General features: G+C 50.4%; 2 protein-coding genes across 2 annotated transcripts in view; both read left to right on the top strand.

Moving 5' to 3' along the window:
• Positions 1-450: 450 nt before the first annotated feature.
• Positions 451-10274, top strand: part of hcn3 (hyperpolarization activated cyclic nucleotide-gated potassium channel 3) — a 56495-nt gene continuing 46671 nt past the window's right edge. Inside the window, exon 1 of the mRNA XM_072706121.1 lies at positions 451-719. The gene's annotated coding sequence lies outside the window, so the exon portion shown is untranslated. The remainder of the gene's footprint in view (positions 720-10274) is intronic.
• LOC140581982 (uncharacterized) lies at positions 715-9355 on the top strand. The gene is made up of 3 exons (XM_072705999.1): positions 715-1502; positions 2444-3681; positions 9280-9355. Exons 2-3 carry the CDS (start codon positions 2741-2743, stop codon positions 9353-9355), a joined length of 1017 nt encoding a protein of 338 aa, XP_072562100.1. The 5' UTR covers positions 715-1502; positions 2444-2740.

Here is a 10274-nt window from a genome sequence, read left to right as displayed (position 1 = left end):
TGGAACGTATCCCCCATGAATACGGGTGCACAACTGTATTTAACATTTGAATGTTTGCTAACGTTGATATCAGCGCAGTGTTGCCATCATTGGTCAGCTGGCTGGAGTGAGATTTTCAGTTTGAGATAAGTCTTGCACATACACACACATTTACATGTATGTAAGTTTTATTACCTTAATAAATAACAATAATAATAAATAATAGTCTGTAGGATTTGCAAACTACCCCAAAGCTTGTGATATAGCTAATTTTAGGTTTATAATGGAATAATATAGATTTGCCGTAAGACTTCTTGTGTGAGAACCTGGGGGGTATTCCACGAAGCAGGATTAAGGGAAAGTCTCGCTTATTTCGATAAGTCTGTCTTATTTAAGTGAGAGTTCCATTCCATCTGTAATGTAATAGGATTTGAGCCATGCGAGCATTCATAGTTGATGACGTAACGGGAAGGTTGCGGAGTGTATGGCTGGGTGTGGAGACATGCTAAAGTTGTAGGCACGAGCAAGTGTTCATTAAAAAAGCTTTAAAGCAACAACGGTCGTCCTGTTACCAATATATTACATGGTGTCAGAAGTGAAAGGCGGAAGAGGAGATGGCGCAGTTTCAGCCCCCTCCGAATTTGAGTTTGCAAGGCAATCTCGCAGAGAATTGGAGGAATTGGATTCAGCGCTTCGAGCTCTTCTGTACTGCCAGTGGCATCGCAGAGAAGTCCCAGAAGGTACAGTGTGCAACTTTTCTACATGTAGCGGGAGTAGAAGCGATTAAAGTATGTGATACGTTTGAATTCGGGGACGACGAAAGAGACAAAATAGACGTACTGAAGAAGAAGTTTCAGGATTACTGTGAACCGAGAAAAAAACCTACCTTACATAAAGGCACCTATTCTTTACACGAGCTCAGAATCCAACAGCGTCTTTTGAGGCATATGTCACAGATCTGAAAAACAAAGCTAAGGACTGTGAATTTGGATATTTACATGACTCCCTGGTACGTGACAGAATAGTATGTGGTATAACCAAAGACCAAGTGAAAGGCAGAGTGCTAAGAGAAGCTGATCTGACATTACAAAAGGCTACTGATATTTGCCGTGCAAGCGAGATTACAACTAACCAAGTCAAAATACTGACCGAAGAGGCAGTAGTAAACAGGATAATAACAGTGAGGCCAAAAGAGAACAGGTCTAAGACTAGTACAGAAAAGACTGAACAAAAGGAAATACGCTGCAACAGATGTGGTTTTAAACACATAACAAACAAATGTCCTACAGTGGGTTAAACATGTAGAGTTTGCCAAAAGAAAAATAATTTTGCTAAGATGTGTAAATCACGAGGACACCAGAACCAACAAGGAAAGAAAGTCCATACAGTCGAGCAGAATGAGGTTGAAAGGAACTTGTTTATTGGAACAGTCGACTTGGAGCATGAGAAACACACTGAAATGGTTGAGATACCAGTGGAAGAAACAGAGGAAAAAATGTGGACTGAAAAGCTGAGAATAACTGGTAAAGAGACAAACTTTAAACTAGATACAGGGGCAGACTGCAATGCAATGTCAGTTAAAACTCTGAAAGCATTCACAACTACAGGCAGACTCAGAGTTAGTCAAAGCAAACTTGTTGCATTCTTTGGCCAAAAGATAGCGCCATTGGGTAAGAAAACACTAAAGTGTGAGTACAAGAACAGAAAATACGACATTGAGTTTGAAATAATGAAAAAGACGTTCCAGCTATACTGGGAGGAAACACATGTGCACATCTGAGCTTAAGAAAGAGAATGCACGAGGTAGAGAAAGAATATGGATAATAGCTGCTGAAATATATATATATATACATACATACATATATATATACACACACACACACACACACATATACATATATACATATACTGTATATACACACATATGTACATATACAGGGATTATATATACTGATTATGTGGTCACTGCAGTGATGTGTTGTAAAGTCTAATAGCTGTGGGGAGGAATGATCGACGGAAGCGCTCCTTCTTGCACTGAGGGTGTAGCAGTCTTGTGCTGCTCAGAGCCTCCACAGTGTGGTGCAGGGGGTGGGAGGGGTTATCCATAATGGATGACAGTTTTAGTATCATCCTTCTGTCCGCCACCTCCTTGATGGTGTCCAGTGTGCAGCCCAGGACAGAGCCAGCTTTCTTAACAAGCTTGTTAAGTTTTTTCCTGTCTCTGTCCGAGCTACTCCCTGCCCAGCACACAACAGCGTAGAGAACTACTGAGGCCACTACCGTGTCATAAAAAGTCCGTAGGAGTTTTGTATATCCTAGCATTGTGTATATGTTTCTTTTTTTCTTACATTTTTACTTATATATTTTTACAGTTTTAGAATTTTTTTTCTATTGTTTTTATTATCTGTATTGTTATTTTTTTGCTGATCCTATGGATCCTGCTGCCGGCTCGGCTTGCTGCAAGAGGTGGTCTATTGGCTAAACCTGCCAGAGGTCCGTGAGGACCCTGGACTCCGGGACCTAGCCAGCAGAAGCGGGACCCTCCTTCAAGAGATGACCCCGCTCACGAGCGCGCACGTCGAACTTCTCCGGCAGCTTGGAGATGGAGTGACGGAGAGGCGGCTCCAGCCGCTTGTTCTCTCCGGGGCAACCCCGTCGCAACCACCCAGCCAACGCCGGAGAAAGAAGAGGCGCAAGGGGAAAGGAATGGAGGAGACCCAGACCGTCCTCCTGGGGGCCTTCTCATTACTCCCCGCCTGGGATGACACCGCCGCTGCACCGCCGGCAGCAACAGCGGCTGCTGACGCCGCACTGCCCGCGGTACCGCCTGCTGCAGCTTCGGCCGCTCTGCCCGCGGCACCGCTTGCTGCAGCTTCTGCCGCTTTGCCAGCGGCACCGCCTGCTGCAGCTACTGCCGTTTTGCCAGCGGCACCGCCTGACTCGCCTGTCCTGCCTGACTCGCCTGTCCTGCCTGACCCGCCTGTCCTGCCTGAACTGCCTGTCCTGCCTGCTGCAGCTTCGGCCGCTCTCCCCGCGGCACCGCTTGCTGCAGCTTCTGCCACTTTGCCAGCGGCACCGCCTGCTGCTGCCACCGCTCTGCCCGCGGCACCTCCTGCTGCTACTGCTGCCTCACTGCCCGTGGCGACGTCTGTCCAGCCTGACCCGCCTGTCCAGCCTGTCTGGCCTGTCGTGCCTGTGGTCCCTGCAGCTGATGGCATGCCCAAAGCGCCCTCCGGGGCGCCCCCTGCTGACCGCACGCCTGAAGAGGCCGCTCTGCCAGCGGCACAGCCTGCAGCTCCGGCCGTCGCCGCTCTGCCTGAGGTACCCGCTGGGGCGGCCCCTGCTGGTCACTCGCCTGTCTCGCCTGACCCGCCCGTCTCGCCTGACCTGCCCTGCTCGCCTGACCTGCCCGTCCTGCCCTGCTCGCTTGACCTGCCCGTCCTGCCCTGCTCGCCTGACCTGCCCGTCCTGTTCTGCTCGCCTGACCTGCCCGTCCTGCCCTGCTCACCAGCAGCCACCCCCGCGGCTCCCCCTGCTGATGCGGCCCCTGCGGACCGCTCGCTGGCCCTGCCCGTCTCGCCGGTCCAGCCCGGCTCGTCTGTCGGCACTGCAGCCACGCCCTCGACTGCCATCGCCGCTCTGCCTGCAGCTGCCGTCGCCGCTCTGCCTGCAGCACCGCCTGCAGCTGGCCGCTTGCCCGAGGTGCCCACGGAGGCGCCCCCTGCTGGCCACGTGAGGTCGGCGCCCGCTGCGGCGCCCCCTGCTGGCCACGTGATGGCGGCGCCCGCTGCGGCATCCCCTGCTGGCCACGTGATGGCGGCGCCCGCTGCGGCATCCCCTGCTGGCCACGTGATGGCGGCGCCTCCTGCTGGCCACGTGATGGCGGCGCCCGCTGCGGCATCCCCTGCTGGCCACGTGATGGCGGCGCCCGCTGCGGCATCCCCTGCTGGCCACGTGATGGCGGCGCCTCCTGCTGGCCACGTGATGGCGGCGCCCGCTGCGGCATCCCCTGCTGGCCACGTGATGGCGGCGCCCGCTGCGGCATCCCCTGCTGGCCACGTGATGGCGGCGCCTCCTGCTGGCCACGTGATGGCGGCGCCCGCTGCGGCGCCCCCTGCTGGCCGCGTGATGGTAGCGCCCGCTGCGGCGCCCCCTGCTGGCCACGTGATGGCGCCGCCCCCTGCAGTGCCGAGTGACTGCGGCGCCCGCTGAGGCGGTCCCTACTGGCCAAGTGACTGAGGCGCCCAAGGTGCCTGCAGAGGCGCCCCCTCCTCTTCTGCCTGTCTCGCCTGTCATGCCGGCGCCTGTTCTGCCTGTCTCGCCTGTCATGCCGGCGCCTGTTCTGCCTGTCATGCCGGCGCCTGTTCTGCCTGTCCGGCCGGCGCCTGAACTGTCTGTCTCGCCTGTCCGGCCGACGCCTGAACTGTCTGTCTCGCCTGTCCGGCCGACGCCTGAACTGCCCGTCTCGCCTGTCCTGCCGGCACCTGAACTGCCCGAGGTGTCCGCAGAGGCGCCCCCTGCTGGCCACGTGACGGCGGCGCCCGCTGAGGCGCCCCCTGCTGGCCGCACGACGAAGGTGCATCCTGAGGTGCCCCTTGCTGGCCACGTGACGGCCTGCCTGAGGCCGCCTCTCCCGTCATGCCCGCGGCCCTGCCTGAGGCCGCCTCTCCCGTCCTGCCCGCGGCCCTGCTTGAGGCCGCCTCTCCCGTCCAGCCTGACTCTCCTGTCCTGGCCGCAGCTTCAGCTGCACCGCCTGCGGCCACGCCCCCTGCTCTGCCCAAGCCTACACCCTCGGGCACCACCCTCTTGACTTCCTCGCCTTTACCCCAGCGAGGCCGACACCCCCCAGGACCCCGCCTTTCAGTGTCCCGTAAAGGACGGGGACACAGGCGTCGGGCCCGGGTCCCGCCCGCCCTGCCCCCTGGCTCGCCCGTGCGCCCCCTGGCCGTGGCTCGGTGGCTGCCTCCGGGTTCCCCTCCGGTGCCTCGTCGCCCACCTGCGGTCCCTCTGTCGGCGCCTCGTCGGCCGCCTCCGGGCCCCCCCGCTTTGGCTGGGTGTCGGACGGCGCCTCCCCTGGCTCCGGCTGCGCCTCCGCCTGTTGCGGCTTCCCCCTCCTGCCTGCCTGCACCGGTGTTCCCTTCTGCTCCCTCCTCGTTTCCTTTGTCGGTCCCTCCGTCTGTCTCCTTGTCCCCTGTGTGGTCCCCTCCAGCTCCGGCCTCCCATCCGCCTGTGGCCCCTGCGGCTGCCTTCCCTCGCCCGCCAGGGTTCCCTTGGGCTCCCCGTTGTCCTCCTCCCTTTGTTCCGTCTCCTCGTCCCTTTGTCCCTCCTCCGTTCCCGTCTGTCCCTCCTGCCTTTGTTCCTCGTCCCTCTCTGTCTCCTCTGTTCACTCCTCGCCCTGTTGTTCCTCCGTTCTCTGGTCCCCCTGTGTCTCCTGTTTTGGTCTGTTTGTCTGCTTTTCCTGTCCTGTGTCGTGTCTTGTCTTTCTTCTTGTCTCTTGGCCTGTTCTGTGTCTCTGTTCTGCTCCCTGTTTTTGGTTGATGGTCTTGCCTTTTGTCTTTCAGGTCCTGTTCCCTCGTCCCGTCCGTCGCCTCCTCTCAGGCGCGCTCGGAGTGCACCTTTGGGGGGGGGTCCTGTCACGCCCTGCTCCGTCCGCTCCCGATGTGTGCCACGCCCCCTCATTATCCACGTGTGCTTCCCCGATCGTGCCCAGCTGTTCCTTGTTAGTTTGGCTTGTCTTCTGTATTTAGTCCGCGTCTGAGTATGTTACCCCAGATCCGTCATTGATGTTGGTTGGTGTCTCTGTCCTGTTGTCCCGAATAAACCCCGTTTGCCTGCATTCTCGGCTTGCTTCGCCTGCTTCCCGGTTCGCTCGCTCACCCCATCACAACAATCTGCATATATATATATATATGCATATGAACCTAATTCAAAAAAGAATCCAAAGATCATTAGTGCCTTTTCCAGCCCTGCAATGAAAGTAACACAGGCAGTGATTGACAAGCTGCTGATCAGTTTTTTCTGTGAAGGAAGCCAGCCATTTTCTATTATAGAACTACCGTCATTTAGGAAAATTATAGAAACCTTGCAACCTCAGTGTACAGTCATGACAAGAAAAACACTGCGTCTCAAAGTGCAGGATACATTTGAAAACATGAAGAGTGCACTTATCCAAAAATTAAACCATGCTGATTACGTTGCTACAACTGCAAACTGCTGGTCAGCCAGGCAGCGCAGTTACTTGGGGGTCACCTGCCACTGGATAGACAGTACATCTTTAGAGAGATGTTCAGCAGCTTTGGCTTGCAGACGGATGACAGGATCACACACATTCGATGTAATTGCTGCTGCTTTAGAGGAAATACACGAAGAGTACAAAATCAGAAGAAAGATTACTAGGACAACTACAGATAGTGGCTCAAACTTCCTGAAGGCCTTTCGAATATATGGGGAGGAGAAAGAAGATGATGCTCAGGATGCACAGGAGGAGGGAGACTACATACTTGAGGATGAATCTGACGAAAGTGAATCGGAGGTGGAGTACCAAGACCTTTTTGGTATTTTAGATGAGGACTGTGGCCTGGACTACCAACTTCCCAGACATCAAAAATGTGCCTGCCATTTACTTAATCTTGTTGCTACTGTTGATGCTTCAGCAGCAGAAGCTGGAAGTGATACGTATAAGAGACTATCACGGTCAGCTTTTGCTAAATGCAGTGCACTTTGGAACAAAACCAGCAGGTCAACCTTGGCTTTTGAAACTGTGGACAGAAAAACATCTGGGTGTGTTTGAAATTTTATTGCAAATGACAGTTTATGTGTTAATGTGCCCATCACACACACATTATAAACAAAACAAAGAGACTTTCAAGGTGAGGTGTGTGGAAGCTTTCCAAACAGTTTGAAATTCAAGGTTTTCGCTTCATATCAATCAGATCAGAAGTAACTAGTAACTAGCTACTTGAGTAGTTTTTCCATCGGATACTTTTTTACTCTTACTCAAGTAACTATTGGGATTGTTACTTTTACTCTTACTTGAGTAAATATTTCCATAAGTACTTTTACTTTTACTTGAGTACAGATTTTGGGTACTCTACCCACCTCTGCATTTAACACACACATAGGAAGATACAGGTTCCTGCGGCTACCCTTCGGAATATCATCAGCACCAGAGGTGTTTCAGAGGGTAATGGCACAGATGATTGAGGACCTGGATGGCGTGGTCAACATTGTTGATGACTTGCTGGTGTGGGGAGAGTCCAAAGAGGAGCATGACAAGAAACTGAGAAGATTGTTAGACAGAGCAAGAGAATACAATCTGAAACTGAACAAAAGCAAGTGCTGTATCAGGACAACAGAAATCAAATATACAGTAAAACCGGTCTAAGTCGACACTCGCGGGACCAACTTAAAAGTGACGACTTTGAGAATTGACGAGATACACCTAAGTCGACACTTTGGCGACTTATGTCTATCTCGTCGTTTTGTCGACTAGTAAATATAACTCGCCGTTTTCCGACTTATAAAGTCGACACTTCAGCGACTTATGTCTATCTCGCCGTTTTTGCCGACTAGTAAATATAACACCATATACCTCTACTCATCACGGTAGAGGATTTTTCAGTCCCGCTCCTGCCCGCTCCCACAAGATTCTGTCCCGCTCCCGCCCGCAGTATTCAAGTTTTGTCCCGCTCCCGCCCGCAAAATACCGCAGGTAAACATATAAGTAGTTTTATTTTTACCGCTTCTTCCCGCTACTCTGTTATTTGTTTCACTTGCTTCCCTTTTGAGTATATATAAAAAAGAAATGGAAAATAAACAAATATGTTTTGTTTTATTTTAGTTTAATTAAATGGAATGATGAACATGGACACGAACGAGGAGCTTTTCAGAACATGCCATCCCGTCCAAGCACCAGGCTGATTACTTCTTGGGGTGTCCGGTTACGTCCCCCGGCACTCAGAGCGCGGCAATTGTAGTTTCTGTAGACGATTCGCCTGTAAATTGTTATTATTTTAATTTAGTCGTTCTTGTTGCTTTTGTGCAGTAGATAAATGAGTATTTGTTTTTAATAAATTAATTTTAAGATAATTACATTTTGCGGGAGTCCCGCGATTAATTCTATTCTCCCGCAACCCGCACATACATGAGGACCTTACCGCCCGCACCCGCATTCACCCATCAAATCTTGTCCCATGCCGCACTCGGTTTCTACATTGCCTTGGTGACAAGCAGGCGGCGAGAATGCAGTGATTGGGGTGTCGACTTACAGGAACGGAAATCCATTCATTTGTGTTGTTCGGGACCGGGATTTAGGTGACGACTAAGGGAATTTGACGACTTACAAGCGGCGACTTACACAAGGAATTTTAAAGGAAACATCATTAGGAAAAATCGGGACTTTTGCTTGAGCGTCGACTTGTGCACATTGACGAGTTACAAGTCGGCGACTTAGACCAGTTTTACTGTATTGGACACATACTCAGTTCAAGTGGACTCAGACCAGATGTGGAGAAAGTGAGATCAGTGACACAGCTTCCCTCACCTCAGAACAAACAGGAGCTACTGAGATTCCTGGGAATGATCCAGTATCTCAGCAAATTCATACCTAACCTCTCAAGCATCAGCGCTCCATTAAGAAAGCTGCTGGAGGGAAGTACAGAGTGGTGTTGAGAAGAAATACAGCAGAAAAGTTTTGAACAACTCAAACAATTAGTCACCAATGCCCTGACCTTAAAGTTTTATGATGCCAACAAGCCAATCACATTGTCAGTTGATGCAAGCTCAGAGGGTCTGGGAGCAGTCATACTACAGGATGGACAGCCAGTTGCTTATGGCTCAAGAGCCCTCACTGACTGTCAGCGCAGGTATGCACAGATAGAGAAAGAGTTACTAGCCATAGTCTACGGCTGTGAGAAATTTCACCAGTGTTTATGGGAAAAACATTCAGGTTGAAAGTGACCACAAGCCGTTGGAAAGCATCTTTAAAAAGCCTCTGCACCAAGCTCCAATGACGCTACAGTGGATGCTGCTGAGGCTACAAAAATTTTTTATTTTTTTTCCCAAGATGGCACCACGGTAGGCAGCTGGTTACCTCAGCTCCCAGCTCGTTTCTTTCTTTTTTTTTGTTTTAGTTTGTTTTAAGTCTTTTCTTCCCGACTATCGTGGTCGTGTTTACTTTCGATTGCAATCCGACATGGACCTACAAAATTTCTTGAGAGTAGTAGCATGCTTTCTACTTCTTTTGGGACTTTTTACCACCGCATCTGGAGAACCCGTGAGCCACCTCACTGTTTACTGCAGGGAGCAGCTATTAGCACTGCATAACAGCAGGGTACTCCCGGAGGAGCGCCCAGAGATTCCGAAGGAGGGGATGTAGGGCTGGAGCGAAGTACCGGGAGAGAAGGAGACGGTACAAACCGAGCATTCCATCTATTCTCATGGGTAATGTAAGATCTTTACTAGGGGTGCACCGATTGCAGTTTTCTGGCCGATCAACGATCACCGATCCTTAGGCAACCTTACCTGCCGATCTCGATTTTTTTTTGCCGATCTTGTTTCTTTCATAACTAAAAGACAGTTACTTCAATGTTTCCATTTTTATTGAGTAAATTGATATGAATACTCACAAAACATGAGGTAGTGTCCTCAAATATAAATGAACATATAAATGAGCATTGCTGTTTGAACTACAAAATCATATTTTTTCTTCCAGACTTTAATTTCTCTAATTTTGTAAAAAAAATATATATATATAGCTGTTATGACACACTTGTCCAAAAAATAGGGAGGGAGGCAGCCTGCACTGCACCTCTCTTGGGAATGGGAGAAAAGGCTGATTTAACCCTCTGGGGCCTAGGGGTAGGAAACACACTTTCACTGACTGGGGCATGATCACACATTTCATCACACTTAATTCATGGCAAATAAATTATTTCTTATATATTTGTTTTGCCATTACACTCATCTTTATTTTAATATATATTGTAAATATGTCAGATTTTTGTTAAGTTTGAAATTTGACATCAAAGTATAGACATTGCAAAATGCAGTTTGGAACACTTGCAGAAACATTATAAAAGTACATAGTAAGCAATGCTGGCAGTTTGTTTTGATCCCAGATATCTGATCACCAAAGTCTTGGCTACATGAAGATGACTAAATGGTGTAGATGCAACATTAATTTGGATAAATAAATAAGAAAAACCTAACTCATGTAACTATTTCTGGCTCCTTTCATTGAATATGTAGCAACTTTCATGTGTATGAATGAGCCATTGTCACCTGGCCACGTCCCC

This window comes from Paramormyrops kingsleyae, chromosome 23 (genome assembly GCF_048594095.1).
Source record: "Paramormyrops kingsleyae isolate MSU_618 chromosome 23, PKINGS_0.4, whole genome shotgun sequence".
Classification (NCBI taxonomy): Eukaryota; Metazoa; Chordata; class Actinopteri; order Osteoglossiformes; family Mormyridae; genus Paramormyrops; species Paramormyrops kingsleyae.
Note: the sequence above shows the minus strand (reverse complement) of the source record. Positions and strands in the feature narration are given on the sequence as shown.

Bases quoted from the DNA above. Each gene is read 5' to 3' on its own strand.
- LOC140581982 (XM_072705999.1), top strand. From the start codon at position 2,741: ATGACACCGCCGCTGCACCGCCGGCAGCAACAGCGGCTGCTGACGCCG. The intron at 3,682-9,279 runs GTGCCCACGGAG...TGTTTACTGCAG, and splicing joins CAGCTGGCCGCTTGCCCGAG to GGAGCAGCTATTAGCACTGC.